The sequence below is a fragment of the Siphateles boraxobius genome, unplaced genomic scaffold, assembly GCF_051911475.1.
Source record: "Siphateles boraxobius isolate OS27281-9 unplaced genomic scaffold, OSU_SipBor_1 2, whole genome shotgun sequence".
Classification (NCBI taxonomy): domain Eukaryota; kingdom Metazoa; phylum Chordata; class Actinopteri; order Cypriniformes; family Leuciscidae; genus Siphateles; species Siphateles boraxobius.
The window spans coordinates 9,914,603-9,934,350 of NW_027508810.1; the positions used below are offsets into that span (position 1 = coordinate 9,914,603).

Consider the following 19,748-nt stretch of genomic DNA (forward strand, 5'->3'; position numbering starts at 1 on the left):
GGAATTCTGAGGAAAAAGTTCACAATTGTAAGACTTATAACTTGGAATTCTGAGGAAAAAACTGCGAGATGTAAAACTCAGAATTCAAAAAGTCGTCAAAACTGCAAGATATAAACTTAGAATCCTTAAAAAAAGTCGTAAAGTCAGAATTGTGAGATATAAACTAGTAATTCCGATAAAAAAGTCAAAGCTCAAAATGTAAACTCAGAATTCTTTAAAAAAAAACAACGAATTGCGAGATATAAACTCAGAATTGTGAGAGTCAAAACTGCAAGATGTAAATTATTTTTTTAATTGGAATTGTGATATGTAAACTCAGAATTCTAAAACTCAGAATTTTAATTGTGAACCCTTATCTCTTGAGTTTATAACTCAAAATTAAATTGAATTGAATAAAAAATAAGAAAGGTATTTGAGACTTCTCAAAATTCAGATCCCCCCCCCCCCCCCTAAATGGGTAAATGGGGGACAGAAGGGTAAGATGTGTCAGTAGGTAAACTGTCTCGCCCCCTAAATTTGCATTATTTTTCGCATGATCATTTATTATTAAAGAAAGGGCAGTGCACTCATATACAGCTGGCTGTAAACTAGTTTAAGCAGTTCATATACCATTTATGCTTGTAAATTGTGTAAAACCATGCACATTAATTTAGCCGTTAATTATTAAACAAAGCATTTCCCCACAATGGTAGCTGTGGGGTCAAATGTTTTATAAGATGTTTAAGGTAAGCTGTATCAATGACTAAGCTAGAGATATTGAATTCAAAAGCAGGAAATACTATAACAAAATGTTGAAAAATTACATAATTATGGACAATCAACAATCGTATAGTTCCCAAGCTCAGTTATATGATTTGATTCTAACACAACATCTAGAGGCTTATGTTGAGTACAATGGGATGTCCTTCATTGAGACAGAAGGAATTTCTCAGAGAATTCTTGCCACACAGTAAGATAATAAACTGAACCTTTACAGAAAATAATTACCCAAATTAATTTTTACTTGTAAAAGAACTAGCATACCACTTAAACCCTGAATATTTCTACTCCTAAGTTGACTAACTAGACTATTGGTTCTCTACCTTTTTGACTCAAAGGCCCCCATTTTCTGCTTTAATTTTGACAACGCTGATTCCAGAGGATTCAAGATTGGATGGATAAGTAGGAATTTCATTTCTTAAACAACCATGTAGGAAGAAACATCATGGCCAAGATCTTGACCACAATTTGAGGCACCTCTTGATGGAAATAACATCACAACATTTATTTCCAACAAGAGGTTCATCAATGTTTGGTCCAGATCAACCATTCTTTCACAATTTGAGCCTGATGAATCTTGACATTGTCATCCTGGAATATGGCCATGATGTGTCTTCCTACGTGGTTGTTTAAGAAATAAGAAACTACACACTCGATCAGTTAGAGTTGACTCGTCAAACATAAAACATTATAGAAACATAATAACCACTGCAGTAATGATCCAATCATAGACTCTTAAGCATGTGCCTATTTAAATCTATATCTTGTTTTTGCAAGATAGATGGATAATAACTTTTTTAGCATTATAATTAAGTTAAAATAACCTTCTTGAAAGTTTGCTGAACCTGATTGAGAACCACAAGAGTAGAACTACCTGCAGATATAATTGATGATTCAGTTTTCTTACATAACAAACCAACAGCAGAATAAGATTAATAATAGAAACACTGGAACTCTGGCGCTTCTAGATCACACTTGCTGTGCAGAACAGATGCAGATCTGTGTGGACAGCAGCTTTTCTGAAGCCTTAGGCTAGCCCAACACCCTTTACATCCTTGATACTAATATATTTTAAGTGCTTCAGTAAATTTCTTTGTCGATACATCTTAGACTAAGATGGTCTCTTCCCCATGCACACAAAAACATCATAACAGAAGTCATTGTTGTGAAAGTGTTTGAGGAACATTTAATACTTATACTTTCATGTTATTATCATCCACCATACGTAAACTCATTAATGTACGCAATAGTATTTGCAGTACTTTACTTCTATGCTTTATCATAGTCATCAATATTCATAATTTATATTCACATTTTCATCTGTATCATTATACAATGGAGTTGACCTGGTATCACTCAAAAGACAGTGGAACTGAGAGGAAATCAATCACATTTTCATGCCATGTTTTATCATCTCTTATGAATCGTTTCAGTCTTGACACACACACACACACACACACACACACACACACACACACACACACACACACACACACACACACACACACACACACACACACACACACACACACACACACACACTCTCTCTCTCTCTCTCTCTCTCTCCAATTCCTCGTGCTATCCCATCTTTATTATTTTGGAAAAGAAATAGTGATGAATCTATAAGAATAATAATTTAACATTCCAGAAAAAAACACAACCAATAAATTATTCCTTTAAACCCACAGCATTTCTACAGTTACTTCTCTGTGAGAGACAGCTGTAGTATCCTCTCCAGCTCATCCTCCTCTTCCCTCCACTTCCTTTCGGGAACAAAAAGAGGAATGTAATTGGCTGATACAAGTGAGCAGAAACATAAACTGTTCCACGTTTTATATTAATTTGAATAGTCACGTTTATTCTCTATTGAACCCATGAGATGATGTGGTAAGTGGAAAATCGCTCGCATTAGGGGGCCGTTTACACAACACTGTTTTCAACTAAAACCAGAAAAGCTTTTATGCGTTTTGGCCTTTCATTTACACAAGCGTTTTGGGGGCTTGAAAACAAACTTTAAAAAAAAAACGGGTTTCTAAGTGGTAGTTTTTGAAAACATTACCGTTATCGTCTCGGTTCAAACTACAGAAACTTGAATTTGTGAAATAGGTGACAACATGCGTATGTGTATTATGTGTTTAGTCTATAAGCGCGTAGTTTCTTTGCAAAGTCACATCGCCAACTACTGGCCTGGCATGAATAATACAGTCTTTTTAATTGTTTTCGTGGCGTGATTTTTTTTCCCAAACCACTTCAGCGGAAATCCCGCCCTGCAGCCGATTTCATTGGTTTAGGTTACAGTGACGGGTAGGTTTAGGGATCAGTGTTTGGTGTAGGCAATCAGTACAGTGATTGACATGACCAATGAAAACTTTAGAATCGGCTGCAGGGCGGGATTTCCGCTGAAGTGGTTTGGGAAAAAAAATCCCGCGTTTTCGTGTGTCGATGTGAACGGGGATCATTTTGACAACGTTGTCGTCTGTACACAAAACTTTTCAAAATTGCCAAGGAAAACCGTTAAGGTTTTTAGTACATCATTGTTGCCACAATGAAAATAATAAAAAAAAAAAAACAGTAGGGGTTTGCGTTTTTGTGACTAATATAGATTCTTAGAAACTGACATATTGTATATAAATAATGCTACAAGTGAAAAAAGAAAGAAAGTAGCCCTAAGTAAAAAGAATAGCCAGATAATTCTAATGTTATAGGGACAAAAATGTGAAGTAAATGTTCTTGTCATGTTGAATATAGCGCAACAAAACATTATTTAAAAACTAGGCTTTGTATCAGGAGTCTATGATGCCTTGAAACTATAGGTTAACCGATAGTGTGTTTTACCGATAACTTTAAGTAGGTTGCCCTACGCTGGCCGATAACAAATTAATCAACCGATAAGTTTTTAAAATGGATACTGAAGGAAAACAAACATAACACATAAAATGGTGCTGAACTTCATTGCAAAAATTGAACAGTACTTAACCATGAAAATGAACTGTACTTTTTAAATATTAATATATCAATTATACCTTGATCATTCATGTTAGTTCATAGTGCATTAACTAATGTTAAGAGACAACTTTAAAATGTAAAAATGAATTATTAAATGTTGAAATAAACAATGAACAATACTTTTATTAACCTTAGTTCATGTTGCAAACAGACTCATAAAGTGTTACTATTTCATATAAATCCAAATAGTCATGCTTAAAGATGGCCATCTTTAAATATCTACACACAAAGGCCATTGAAATTAAACACATATGTAGCCTAAACTGTATGTATACTCACACTTTATTTGCTTTTATTTTAGAATACACTGTATTACAGTGATGTTAAAAAAAACCCTAACTGAAATCAAATGTGTTTCTGATTTTGTTTTATATGTTTCTGTCAAATGCATTAAAGCGACCAGCTGGATATAAACTAATGCAAATGGATGGTAACAATCGTGACTGTAAACATTTGGGTTGGACTTGCGTGTGTTTTTGTCACATTGTTCCTTCCCTCTGTACAGATAAAACGCTGTCGGGATAATCCCGGTTCACATGGATACGCGGAAGCCATAAATTATTATACATTTTTAAGGCCAGACAAGTAGTTTGTTGAGGGTTGGTTTGTTGGTCTGCGCACATATATATTCAAACCTGCATACCTACTAGGGATGTGCACGAATATTCGAATTTTCGAATATTCGATCTGTAATTATTATTCGAAAAATAAAAGACTATTGTATTTTTTTTCACACTTATAATCAAATGCACTGGGTGGCGCTATGGAGCGTGTTTAACAAGTGTAGTGTATTTGATCACATAATGTGATTGTGTGCCTCGTGAAGTTTGGAATTACTTGGATGAAAATTATATTACAAAATGGAATTACTTTTAATCAATTATTAATGAAACTGAGTTATCATAATGTCACCGCCACAATGAGAAAAACACTTGAAATCCAAACACCACTCGACTGAGGAAGCAGCTTTCCATTACTGCATTAACGACTGCAGGTAAGCGCCGCTGTACCCCGAGGGTATCGTGATCCAAAATGATATCTTCTTACTGGTGCCAAAATGATTTTGAGACATATGCTTCCTTTAAGTTTCGTTCAGGAAGACAGCTTTAAGAACAGAGTACGCAAAGTGCTGTTAGTAACTTCAATTTGCACAAAGTGTCTCTGCAACGTCTGTCAGCGCAGCACATTTTCTCACTCGAGCATGTGGACATTATTGTTATTCTCAACATGAACGTGAAACAATATAAACACGATAATGCTGACTCGAGTACATGTACGTTCTGTACGATAACTGCGCAATCTGCTTTATTAGCGTTTTTTCCGTTCACGCTACTTGAGCATAAAAGGTTTGTTTCTTTATAATTTTTGTTTACACATATTGTTAAATGTTTTCAACTAAAAGAAAACATTAAGATATATAGTAAGCTTATGTATATTGCCTAATGTAAGCTTGTTCAGAAATGATGACAAAAAATTAAAATAACTTAAACTTAAAAAACAACGTCTCTCTCTCTAAACGACATTTAAATAAACTATTATTCAAATTCTCGATTTTTATGAACCCGAATATTTGAATACAATATTTTTGAAAAACGCCCATCCCTACTATAGTCTAAACACGTGACGCGCATGCCATCTACGTTTTCGCAGGTTTGCGTTTTTGAGGTTTGCGCAGGGATAACTTTTTTTCTACATTTTTCAAGGCTCGCAACCTTGAAATCTATTTCAGGGTTTGCGTTCTCGAGACACCAGGCACTGTTTTGTGCGGATGAGCAGGATGTTTTCTGTTAGAACAGTGTCGTGTTAGCGGCCCCTAAGTTAATAACTAATGATCGTTGCGACGGAAGTGAATCAATCAAAACTTACTTTAGCTATAGACAGTAACTTTATTCTAGAGCTGCTGTAAAGCCAAAACAATCTCTGTTACTGCAATTTCCTATTATCACTGTAAATCTGCTTTGAAACAATCTATATTGTTAAAAGCGCTATATAAATGAAGGTGACTTGACTTAACCGTTTGAGGTACCGTTAGTCCTCTCAGCCTCAACGGCAAACATACTACTGTTCTCAACTAATGCAGCATCTAATCAACAAATGCATTACGTTAAAATGATATGAAAACACGTACCGTAGTGTACTGTATAACATACAGTGTCATTGTCTGTTTTTAAGTGTCCCGCTCTGTGCAGCGCGCAGTTTCACGTGTCAAAACAAACTCCACAAGGTGTCAGTGGTAGTTTTTTATTTCGCCTCTAGATGGCGTTCTCGTACTGTATAATGAAAACGCACCCTTCTCAGCCGCTCCAGTAACTGACGCAACACGGAAAGAGTATCGGTATGGATGGAACAATGCTGGAACAATCGGTTATCGGTTCAGATTAATCGGCAAAACGATCAATCGGGCGACCTCTACTTGAAACCCTCAATAGGTTTGGGAACAGAGCTTAGGTCTATGGATTCTATCATTTCTCCTCCATCATTCGTACCTGTCTAACTCCTCTTGTTCTCTGCATGAAAGCTCCATTGCGATGCGTAGCTGTTCATCAAAACTGGTGGCCACGGCAAATGCTCCCGCCGCTCGAGGCTCGGCCAGTGAGCTGTAACACGGGGGTGAGTTGAGGGAGGGATCAGATGGGGATAACGGCAGGCCAGGATCTGACTCTCCACTCTCCCCTCCAACCAGTGACAAAGACAGAGATTCCTGAATCGCTCTATCAGAGACACGGTCACATTTCAAAGCAGATGAACAACTGATATGCACATCCTCACACTCAATCTACACACTGTTGTTGATCCACACACCTCTCAAGCTGAGAGTCCTCCTCATAAAGCGGAGGCTGAGAAGATGGTCGAGTGTTAGTGAGAGCCTCCCATATGGTCACCTTCAGAAACGCACAGGAAAAGAAAGAGAAATGAGGGAGTGGGTGGAAAGCAGTGGAGGGAATAATGAAAAGCTGCTGTCTGCTAATTGTTTAGCATTGACTAATCATGATTAATATTCTGGCTTCTAGAACTACTTAATCATGAAAAGTGTTGATTTCAGCATCTACTTAGATCTTTTTCTGTTGCATCAACATGATTTTTGCAGCATCGAGCATTGCAAACATGTTCGTCGTGCACATGAATGGTTCAATTAAATTAATAACGACAAACAATGTCCCGAACAGGTTGCATCTGTGCATTCTTGGTTACAGCACAAAAAATCAGATGGTGGTTAAATAAATAAATCAGGAGATAATTATATAATTTGTTATGGTGGCTGGTTCATGGTAACAGCTTATTTTGAAAAAAAAAAAAAAAAAAAGTTACTGTCCAGGGGCCATATTCACAAAGATTTTTATTTTACCACTAGGAGTACTCCTAAATCACACTAAAATATTTTAGCTAGGAGTTTTCTCTTAAAAGTTATTCACAACGCCTTTCAGACCTACTCTTAGTAAGGAAAAATGACAACTCCTAAACTAAGAGTGAGTCCTCGTTGCTATGGATGATTCGTTGCTATGGATGATTCGTCAATTCTCATGCACGAGTTTCCTCGCAATGATCACGGTGATTGGTTGTTAGATGACAGGGCCATCATGTGGAACATAACACAGACGCAAAAAATCATGGAATTACAACATCTAAATATGTCCTACACAAAATAACAATAGTAATGTCATCGAAATGCATATATAATGACATGTTTGTGCAGGCCCATGTTTGTGCAGGCCCAGTGAAGTGTAATTCTAAAAAGGCAGAGAGAGAGAGAAAAGTGGTGAATTCAATTAAATTAAATTAAGGTAGCCTAATACCCTAATGAAACCGCCACTTGCCTAATAATGAAAAACGACACCATTAACACTTGCTTGGTTAATTGACATCCTATTAGTATGGAAGCTTGTTTCCGCCTCTGAATAAAAAAAATAAAATAATTGCAACTTTTTATCTCACAATTGCGAGATATGAAGTCAGAATTGTGAGAAATAAAGTCGCAATTGTGAGATAAAAAGTCGCAATTACCTTTTTTATTTTTCATTCTGTGGCGGAAACAAGCTTCCATAGCCTAAATAGACTACTTTAAGCAAGGAATTGTCGCTCCTATTGAAGTAATGTAATAGTTGAATGACGGTGGATTATGAACTCGCCAAAACTGAAGAGAAAGTCCAACTGGACGCAGGATCAGTTACTGCTGCTTGGTGTTAAAAAAATAAAATAAAAATAAAAGGGAAATTCGAAACTGGGATATCAAGCAAAACTAAGCGTGAGACATGGGAAAGGATTTGTTTGCAGATCAATGCAGCATTCCCGCTTGTGTCGCGGAACCCAGACGACTGCGAGAGGCGGTGGTATGCACTACAATCCTTTGTGAATAGGTCTTAGTGAGTTAGGAGTCCTCTCGACTTCTTTTAAGCTGTCCCAGACTTAGGTGCTACTTTTAGGCCTAAAATGCTTCGTGAATTACTCTTAGTTAGGAGTGACGCCCATTATTTTTAGGAGTTGCTCCTAAATTCGCCAGTTAGGAGCTACTTTTAGCCTTAGTGAATAGGGCCTCAGATATCTATAGTTACTAATCATGGCATGTTTTGCATGAAAGTAACAGAAAACATAGCTAGATAAGGTTATAGGGACATTTAAAAAAATTAAAAAAATCTCACACCTGTGAAAATAGAATGAAATGAAGTACTACATTTTCACTTGGATGTTAAATGAACTTCCCATGTATAGTGTATAGTTCCCGAACTTCCCATGTATAGTTTATATTGTATAGTGCAACAAAAAAAACAAAGCTAAGAAATAAATATATAATTATATTTGGGCCATAAAATATATTAGCAGAAAAATTGCATAAAGCTGTTTGGCAAAGTCTTTGTTTCAGGACAGGAGCCTGCAATGCCTTAAATTACTGTCTAAGATCACAAGGTTTGGGAATAGAGCTTATGTCTGGATTCTGTAATTTGCTGTATATATTACAATAATGTAATAATTGCAGAGCAGTATAGGTTTATGAGTAATTAACCTAAATCCGACTTTATTTTCGCCCCAAAAATAACATGTATTGATTATTTCACAGACATAAAGTGGAAAATACAGTTCTATTTGTGGGTATTTTGGAAATCTACAGTAATTGAAAGATTTGATGCAAGTAAAAAAAAAATCGAATCCAGTTATTCATTCTCTCTCAAAATCAGAAATAAAATAACAACAATTTTGTTTCCAGGCAGACTGATAAAAAAGTGCACCGACTCTGAGAAGCTGAGTGCAGCCAGCCAATCAGAACAGAGCTTGGCAGATCAAGAAACTGCAATATACATCAGACAGTCTGGATGCTGGTCCATGGATGGATGCCAATACCTGGTCACTCTCTGTTCCCGCGTCCAGCAGGCTCTGCTGTATTGCGAACTGGAGTAAATTATCATCCTCGTCTCTCATTGGTTCACTGCGGCCTGGTCCAAGTGTGGTGTATTCTGGGGGAGGCTCAAACACAGACGGGTCTACTTCACACTGCAGAGGAGGAGGAGTCTGACCTGAAAGCAGTGATGTGAGGGTGAATAACCAGCACAGTTACAGCCAGAGGAACTTTTGACCTGAACTGAAGAGATGCATACCAGCCTCTGTGGCTACTTGTGGAGATTGTACAGTCACAGAACTGACCGGCTCATCACAGCCACAAAGATTGCTGAATGTCACTCGAGCATTCAACACGTGGAAGAGAGGAATTTCTAAGAGTAAGGACATGATTAAAGTCAATTTAAGTGCCCATTTATGATATTTTACAGGTTCCTAATCTTGTTTTGGAGGTCTCCTACAATAGGTTTACAATACATGCATCCAAGGTCAAAAAACACTTTCATTTTCTCATAATATACAGTGTAGCATCACATCTCACAGTGTCTGAAACGGTTCGATAAAGCATTCAGTCTCTGTAAACCCCTTTCTTTCAGTCTGTTATTATTGGTCTAATCAGCTCTGATTGGTCAGATGCCCCAGTCGGTTATGATTGGTCTACACAACTACAGTGTTTGAGGGTCAAAGCAAACTTTGTTTGCGGTCAGCCAATGAAGATCGTTTGTTGGTATTATACAAATAAATAATTAGAAAAGTAAGTAAGACTGGAATTACTGGCAACTGGTTTCAAGCAGTTGAAAATCGCTTCTTTCTTTTAAGAGACAATAACTCCATTTATCTGCACTTTGATCTTTGAAACTTTCAGAACTTTTACTTTCACAAACAGCTATTACACACGCCATAATAGGGCACTTTAAATTTGCATTGGCAACAATTTCTGGTGTGTTTCTGAGTAAAAATATTTTAAATAAGATATCAAAGAAAAATTGAATGTGCACAGATGAAAAGTTAATAACAATAAGACAAAGAACGTGTATTAAGAGATCATGTTGAATTTAACATTATAAAATGGTAAATCAACTGGACGTGTCTCTTCTTCTCACCTATCTTTACAGGAAAGCCAGGTGGTAGGCGTAGGGTGATGAAGTCACGCAGCTTGGCAAAGTGGGCGTTAGATATGGCCATGAGGTCAATGATGGGCGTCACCTGCTCAGCCAGCGAGAGAGGGTGAGCTTCACTCAACCACAGAGTGGCTTTAAACCTGAGAGAGAAAGACAGAGGTATAGACACAAACCACATATTCATAATTCACGTACAAACACTGTTCAATCATGGCACTTTGGAGTTACCTCTGCACTTTGCTGGTAAGCTCAATGGGCCGCCCAATATCTCTGCCGTTCAGATTAAACTCGGCATCGAAGTACTCCTCTGCTGTGATAGCTGTTGGGTTATGGGGACTGGCGCACTGAGAAACCTGACTCTACAAACACAATATACAAATGAATCAGTGTTCACAAGTTTGGGGCTGCTACAAATTTTACAAAAAGTCTCTTATGCTCACCTGCATTTATTTGATGAAAAATACAGTAAAAACAGTAATAGTACGAAATATTACAATTTAAAATAATCCTTTTCTATTGTATTATATTTTGAAATGTATTTTTTTCCTGTGATCAAAGGTGAATTTTCAGCATTACGCCAGTCTTTAGTGTCACATGATCCTTCAGAAATCATTCTAATATGATGATTTGCTGCTAAAGAAACATTTCTTATTATTATCAATGCTGAAAACAGTTGTGCTGCACAGTTGTGATACATTCCAAGATTCTTTGATGAATAGGAAGTTTTTAAAGAACAGCATCTGTTTGAAATAGAAATCTTTTGTAACATTATAAATGTTGTTACTTTTGATGTAGTTTATGTATCCTTGCTGAATAAAAGTATTAATTACTTTTATTTATCGCACTAATCCCAACATTTTTAATGGTAGTTTATATGTTTATTGTTTTTTTATATTATGTTTGTGGTTATTTTTTAATGATTTTAATAATTTTTGGCATTACAGGGATTATTCAAAATAAATAGAAAAAGAAAAAAGGGGAGGAAGAACATCACAAGTCAAACATATAGTCAACAAGCGAAACACATAAATTATGTTTTATTTTTATTATTTTGTTAATTTAATTCCTACATATATTATTACTTTATATTTTTAAAAATATTTGAGCATTTTTAAAACAAAAATTAGTAATAATAATAGTTAAAAAGACTTAAATATATTGAAAAATAAATATATAAAAGTATAATGATTAAATATTAAATATAATATAATTCAATATATAAAAAATAAAATGATATGCAAGTGACCACTGATCACACTCACCCCAGTACTAGAGACGTGCTGCTCAGCAATACCGAGGAACGACTGTAGAGGAGTTCTAGACCCTGAAAGCACAGAGGAGGCCAGGAGTGTGTAGAAGGTGACCGTACAAAAGTCTCAGACTGTATATTTATTAGTTAAATTGACTGTCAGCAGCATTTTTCTGTCTGTATGGGTTTATGTACCTTTACTCCTACACTTGTCCTGATCAGAAAGGTGTTCAGTCCGAGAACGTGTCACTAACTCCACATTACAGGCACTGTAAACCTACAATTATGTCATTATTAAAAGTAATTAGGGAGCCCATTTAGTCCCGGAGCACAGGTGTTTTCAGCAGGACTCAGAGTTAAAGGTGCAGTAAGCGATTTCTTAGAAACGCCATTGAAAATTTAAATCAACACCTAAACAAACAATTCTTGCTAGATTTTTGTATATTTACTACATCTGTTCTGTGTGTGTGCTGAACACAAATATTGTGTTTGTACATAGTCCTGGCTGTATGAACAGGATAAAAAATCCACAGAGCACAACAACACACTTGTAGCCAATCAGCAGTAGGGGGCGTATACACCCATGATGAGGGAGGAGAGATTGAGCAAGAGGGAGATTTGAAAAAAGACTGTAGAAAGAGAGATGACTGAGAGACATTACAAAAAAAGGTCAGAGGAATATAATTGATAGATCAAGGGTTATGATCAGGCAATAGTTTTAGGACCCGTGTTAATATTAAAAAAGCTTTCCAGCGCTGGAGAGATCTCAAGCCCCGTTCACACCGCCAGCGACTTTGTCGCTGTATGTCGCTCGGCTCTGTACTGTGAAGTCGCTTGTGGGCGTTCGTAGTGCTGTCGCTCTAATGTTATTGGTAGACTGCACGTCTGGCCATATCTATACAAAATACCATCACAAGTGATATATACAACTATACAATTTTAATTTGACTAGGAATTAGGCTAAAAAGAAACAGTATATGCTGTTGGGAGAGTGTTTTAATATTACCATAGCAGTGTTCAGTGGATTAAATAATTTACTAGATTAACGATCGATCAATCAACAAATTAAACTCACTCATACTGTCATAAATTACTAAAACGTCATTCGTATTTGACAAATAATAAATTTTCTTGTCCCTAATAGTCAACACAATGCAGGGGAAACTGTAAAATGAACTGCAGCAGTACTAAACTTGCATCATAAAATTAGACAACTCGAACTATAAATGTATGAATTAAACTCACTGAGACTGTCGACAGTTTCTTTTCCATGCATCATTTTATTATATCCATATGTGGTTACAGTCAAATCATATTAAACAGTGTAATCATCCTCGAACTCTTCTGTCTTGCCTGCACTCGAGACGGTGAACGTGAGCTCCACTGAAAATGCTTCTTTCCTATTGGTTGTCGCTCGCGAAAATCGCTTCTCATTTGCATAAAGTTGAAATTTCTCAACTTTTGTCGCTTGTCGCTTGACACGTCCACATTCTGTCGCCAACGGTCGGTGTCGCTCGTGTCGCCGGAAGTCGCCAGCGCTCCATTGAAATGAATGGGATCATGCCGCTTTGTCGCTGCGTGTCGCTGGCGGTGTGAACGGGGCTTTAGCGGGAAGGCTTGAAAACGGATGCCGAGGTTGCGCTGTTTCTGATTTATACGTGAGTAACATTGGTTTTTCCTATGTTTCATAGCAACTATGATATGCTGTCGTTGTTGTTGAATCACAGCTGATTCATCCATACTTGCTCAAGCTGAATGTTGCATAGCGTGTTGTTCGTTATTTGAGGGACGGAGCATAAAGGGGCTTTGTTTGTTTGGGTGTCAATTTCAAATGTGTTTCTCAGAAATCGTTTACTGCACATTTAAATGCCTCTTAAAGTGCTTAAAGTAAAAATTAGACCCACCTTTGATTCATATCCACTTACGACCTCTGTCTTCTCTGAGCGCCATCCCCAAATCCCAGACTTATTTCTACAGTACAGCACAGAACAGAGAATTAGGTAAGAATTCCTTAAGACAGTAATTCATATCTGTGGGAATACTCCTCCTGTACCTCTCAAAGGCAACGTTGCGTGTGTTGAGATGAGTGGACACTATAGGAGAGGTGAGTCTCTGGGCCGTGTTCTCCTGTGAGGGCATCATGGCGGCGAGCAGTGAGGGAGTGTCGCGTGGAGACAGAGACAGTGGTTCTGTGTACACCACCTGCTTCTCGTGGTCCACCTCCATCACCATTGCCCCACTCTCTGCAAAATACACACGCCACTTCAGACCCATGAAGAGGACCTATTAAGCTTTGTTATATTTTCAACTTTCTTTGTGTGTAATGTTGCTGTTTGAGAATGAAAAAGGTCTGCAAAGTTACAAAGTCACTCCAAAGGGAGTTATTCTCTATATCATGCGCCCTGAAACGCCTCGTCACTATATTCCTCATTTAAATAATTCCAGCCCAAGGCACATGCAAAATTTAGGGGGTGAGGCCTGGTTGAGTTGAGTTAGTAGTTTGTTGAAACATGTGGTTATGGTAAGAGGAGTGACATTTCCAAAACACGCTTGAAGCGGCTGACCAATCACAACACACTGATCCAGCCGACCAATCAGAGCACATTGCGCTTTTCAGAAGGCTTCATAGAGACAGAAACTAAACAGAGTGTTACTGACAGACTGGGAAGAGAGGTGCTGCAACAATGTAAAATATGGGAAAATAATGTGTTTTTTAAAACATTCAACCTATTCTAGTAAACCCCAGAACAAAATCAAAACTTACATATGATAATACAGCAGCCTGTTTAAGGACTCACCTCCACCTTTAAAGATGTAGCTGCGTCGCCCCTTAAGCCAGGTCATGTGCTCAAAGCCCAACAAAGTGGTGTCGACCCGCAAACATGAACCGCTTTTCCATACACGATACACGTCGCTTGGACAAACTTTCGACACTAGAGGAACTGAGCAATTGAAAGAGAATGACAACTGACTGTCAGGAGCAATTGATCGCAGGAGCTGTCCGCGTCTGTGGTGCTGAAACGGTTAATGTTGCGATCTACAGGGAAAGCAAACGACTTTGTGGGTCTTTCCCAAGATTTTAGCTCTTCAACTTACCCCAGCTAGTAAATTCCCATTTCATCTCCACATAGAAATCGCGTGCCTGCAGGAAAAGACAACAAGCTGGAATGCTTTTCTGAGAGATGATGTTGATTCAAAACAACATTGTACCTGATCGGTTTATAAGTCAATTTCATATAGCGCATTTCACAATACACACTGTTTCAGAGCAGCTTTACAGAAAATCATGTTGATGATTATAGTATTTTAATGCCTTATCCCATTTAGCAGATGGGTGATAATACTGTTACATTTTGCAACAATACATGCAATCAAGCAGATGAGATTTGTTACATAGTATATATTGCTTTCCGTGGTTTGCACTGTATGTATGCGACTAAACTTGGATATAATATACACGTATGTCCAACTTTGATAATAGACTTTACAATTTGCGACAATATAAACAATCCTGCAACCACAATTTGCAATAAAGGTTGGATTTACTAAAATTAACTAACGAATGAATTATACAACTACTATGAGTTATTACTTTGTTATTTGTTGAACCAGGCTGTATGTGTGCATGTGCATCACCTGTCTGAGTTTGCTCAGAAGCTCAGGAATACCAGCCAGTCTCTCTGTGGCTCTTCTGAAGTCTCTGTACTGAAGCACCAGCTGCACCAGCTCAGGGTCTCCAGTGCTCACTGCTTCCTGCAAAACTGCACACAATTCAACACACCCGTGAGGTATACTAAAGATGTTGTGGGAGAAATTAGGAAAAGTACCATTAAAATGATACACTTAATTACTAATATTGACCAATATTGTGATTTCATACCCGTTTTGTGTCTCTTCTGAGGAATAAAAAAGGATATTCTCCAGAATGAGACGGCAGCTCTTTTCCATTTAATGGAAGCGAATAGGGAGTAACGATTGATGTTTGTGGGTCAATTTGACCCGCATTATTTATCATTATAGGCAGCACAGACCCGAAATAAAATCTATTTTAAGAAACGTACACTGCATTGAAGGCTATTTTTATCAGTTCATGCATTTTTCAGTTTATTGATAATTGAACCCATGATCTTGCGGTTGCTAGCGCCATGCTTTACAGTTTGAGCTTCAGGTAAGCACACAGAAGAAGTGCTTTTCCACAATGCTACCATTTACATTTAAAATAATAATAATACCGGTAATAGTTACAATTTTGTTTCTAATATTTATGGTTCATAAAAATGCTTAAAAGCTGTTAGTTTTAAACAAATGTTCTCATGTTAGTTTTTGTTTATTTTATTATTTTTTCATTTCATTTTCCTTTATTTAGCCAGGTTAAAACTGATTGAGATATTACAATACATTACAACACAATCTGAAATCACAGCAACAATTTAGCAAGAGATAAAACAGTCTTTTTAAAAAAAAATCTACAACCTTAAATTAATTTATGATAGAAGCATGGACAACTTTAAAATATTTTGTAGATTATTTCAAGGAACACACGGATTATACTTAAAATCTTTTTTTCCAAGCTCTGTTCACACCCAAGGAACATTGAGATTTAACAGGTTATTTGAGCAAAGATTAGAGTGTACATTTGAAGTGGATAAACTGAGAGACAAATAAGGAGTTATTATATAAAACCACCGCTGGATTTGGATTAAATATTACAAAATTTAAACTTCTGACTCAGCCTTGGCATAACAAACAATGATGTGCTTGACAACTACAACCAGTTATTGGTTTGATATAATATTCATTTTATAATAAATCAAAAGCAAAATACGTTTTAAAAAAAATTAAGTATAAAAGGGAGTGGAAATGGCAAATTAGCTATGAGTGCTCCTCTGCTGCCATCCACTGGTTATAGTGGTAATTTCATGTCATTTTCATGTTAAGTGTTTGTTTTCCACCAGGGAACAGGAGTCCTACACTAAACCATGGCATATTTGCATGTCTCCACGAATGAAAATGATAAATGTAAAATCTTCTTTAAAGTTAATTTTACTCCAAAATTTTAGTTAAAATAATACTGTTTAAAACATGACATGTCGAAAAAAATATATTTAAAAAATAATAAATTGCCAATCTAGTCAACTGCAGTATTATAAAGTAAAGCTAGTCTATATTCTAAATCAATATTAATCAATACTAGTTTAGTTAGAAATTAATTAAATATTCAGGGATTGACTTGATGTAGGTGGAGTAGGTGGTGTAGAACCTGCTGTAGGCCTATTGTTCATGCCTACCTAGTACAAACAAAGTGTAATATTTTTTATTTATTTTTTATCATACCCTCATTGGGAGCTGAGTCCCGTTAATATTGAAATCGTAGAATGCCCCCTGTTAGTGGTTAAAGTACTTGGTGGAAGCCGGGTTGATGTACCTGTCCAGCCCTGTGTGCTGCTGTGTGTGGGATCCGCGTTGTGTCTCAGCAGGACGCGCGTGGACTCCAGGTGCCCGAGACACACTGACAGCTCGAGCGGCGTGCGCCCGCGCGCATCCAGCCGCTGCATCTCATGCTGCAACACACCCATTAAAGAATAATACAAACATATTAACAGAGGGGAAAGCCCATGATTTAAAATGATAAATAGTTTAAACTACTCCATGCACCTGCTTTTCCTGAAGCTCTCGGTCCAGTTCTTGATATTGATTGTTCCACACCAGATAATGTAAAGGAAACGCCTCTTCAGCCATTTCAGTGATGTTGGACTGAAGTTTTCTATATTTTAATTTACGTTGTTAAATTTTATTTATTTATTTTTGATCGCCGAATACGCTTTTAGAAAATGTTTGGTCAGCGGCCACCTCTGCATCTAACGTTAACAGTTTAACAACACTAGCGTTTATTTCATTTAATAAGATGTGTCGTTTAATCTGCTCTGTGAATTAATTCCATCAGGACTCCAGATGTCTCATTTAAACTCTTTAAAGGACTGATTCGTGTGTTATTTTGCTGTAAATCCCTCCGTTTGCTGAAAATATCCTGTGACAGTTATGCAAACAGCTGCTTAGCTACCGAAGCTAAGTCAAAATATCTGCGAGTCTTTATAAATATCCCCTTCAAGGCTAAAATGCTTAAAAATTGATCGGTAAAAATAAGCTGCGTTCCGTTAAATGAGGTCAAATCGAGAGCGTTGATGAGTTGGGGGTTTATTTGGAGTAAAGCATCCTTGAGTTAGCAGATAGCTTCCCATCATCCTCATCATCATGCTAGTGCTGGTAGAGCTCGCTGACACATGATGTTCTCACTGTCCACCGATAGAGAAAATTACTTGTTTCCATTATATCCCTGTCGGGCTGTAATGACCTGGTGGGGAAATGCAGATAAACCAGCGCAGACAGCAAGCGGAGGCCTAATTTCCACCCATGTCCATGTGAAAAATGCATCGGATGCAGGCTTGGCTGTGCTGATACCCTCCTCATGCGCCTTGTTTCAGCATGGAGACTCATCTGAGATCAGACAGCAGCATGTGCAGAATATATAAACTCACCTGAGATCAGATGACATCACATGCTGAGTATTAAACTTATCTGAAATCAGATTGCATCATGACCACAATCTATAACCTCGTCTGAGATGAGCCAGGAGGATCATGTACACACTTCTTTAACCAGACCACAAATTTAGCTCGAGGTGTGTCTGATCTCAGATTCATTTATTTGAAAACAAATAACATCAGATGGATTTGGCAAATTCATCAGACAGCACCTTAAACTGAATTTATACTCATTTAAAATTAGACAGCACCTTGATCTGAATTTATAAACACATCTAAGATCAGACAGCAATTTACACTGAATTTATAAACTCATCTGAGATCAGACAGCTCCTTAAATTGAATTTATAAACTAATCTGAGATCAGACAGCCCCTTAAACTGAATTTATAAACTCATCTGAGATCAGACAGCTCCTTAAACTGAATTTGTAAACTCATCTAAGATCAGACAGCTCCTTAAACTGAATTTGTAAACTCATCTAAGATCAGACAGCTCCTTAAACTGAATTTATAAACTCATCTAAGATCAGACAGCAATTTACACTGAATTTATAAACTCATCTGAGATCAGACAGCTCCTTAAATTGAATTTATAAACTCATCTGAGATCAGACAGCCCCTTAAACTGAATTTATAAACTCATTTGAGATCAGACAGCTCCTTAAACTGAATTTATAAACTCATGAGATCAGACAGCTCCTTAAACTGAATTTATAAACTCATCTAAGATCAGACAGCACATTACACTGAATTTATAAACTCATCTAAGATCAGACAGCTCCTTAAACTGAATTTATAAACTCATCTAAAAATCAGACAGCTCCTTAAACTGAATTGGTAAACTCATCTAAGATCAGACAGCACATTACACTGAATTTATAAACTCATCTAAGATCAGACAGCTCCTTAAACTGAATTTATAAACTCATCTAAGATCAGACAGCTCCTTAAACTGAATTTATAAACTCATCTAAGATCAGACAGCTCCTTAAACTGAATTTATAAACTCATCTATGATCAGACACCACATTACACTGAATTTATAAACTCATCTGAGATCAGACAGCTCCTTAAACTGAATTTATAAACTCATCTAAGATCAGACACCACATTACACTGAATTTATAAACTCATCTGAGATCAGACAGCACATTACACTGAATTTATAAACTCACCTGAGATCAGACAGCATCTTGATCTGAATGTATAAACTTGTCTGAGATCAGACAGCATCAGAAACAGATATTTATCAAAGATCAAATAACATCAGTCAAGCATGTGCTGAATTTATACATCTAAGTTGAGACGCTATCGTGTTGTATGTGAATGTATGAAGTAATTTAGGACCAGACAGAATCAGAATATCATGCAGCTGTTTTTATAAACTTCATGAGATCAGACTGCATCAGATAAGGATGCACTGAATTCATAAACACTTCTGAGAACAAAAAAAAAACCTATCAGCACGAGACTGGGTTGAGCTGAATTTATAAAGTCTAAGACTGACAGGATCAAATTAATCTGAGTGCAACACACCATTTTAACACAGGGCAGCTAGGTCTTAATGGCCATTGCAAAAATTAACATATCCATTATTTTAAGTCAACTAGAAACCAATAACAATATTTATTAAATTAGTTAACTAAGAACAAAATGTAAACATTTAACAAAACTTCAGAAGTTACCATCTTCACTTATTTAAATCAACTCAAGCTTGCATTTTTTTCATTTTTTTTTATTTT

General features: G+C 36.8%; 1 protein-coding gene across 1 annotated transcript; it reads right to left on the bottom strand.

Annotated features, from left to right (window-relative positions):
* Positions 1–1,919: 1,919 nt before the first annotated feature.
* On the bottom strand, positions 1,920–18,139 carry ankrd13d (ankyrin repeat domain 13 family, member D). Its single transcript, XM_077235795.1, has 16 exons — positions 17,119–18,139; positions 16,889–17,024; positions 15,100–15,224; positions 14,560–14,605; positions 14,262–14,405; positions 13,517–13,706; positions 13,368–13,434; positions 11,659–11,740; positions 11,477–11,538; positions 10,443–10,573; positions 10,197–10,354; positions 9,354–9,467; positions 9,100–9,272; positions 6,568–6,647; positions 6,252–6,476; positions 1,920–2,522 (listed from the first exon to the last, which is right to left on the bottom strand). The coding sequence occupies exons 1-16, from the start codon at positions 17,200–17,202 to the stop codon at positions 2,459–2,461; spliced, it is 1,881 nt and encodes a 626-aa protein (XP_077091910.1). The 5' UTR covers positions 17,203–18,139; the 3' UTR covers positions 1,920–2,458.
* Between the last annotated feature and the right edge of the window lie 1,609 nt (positions 18,140–19,748).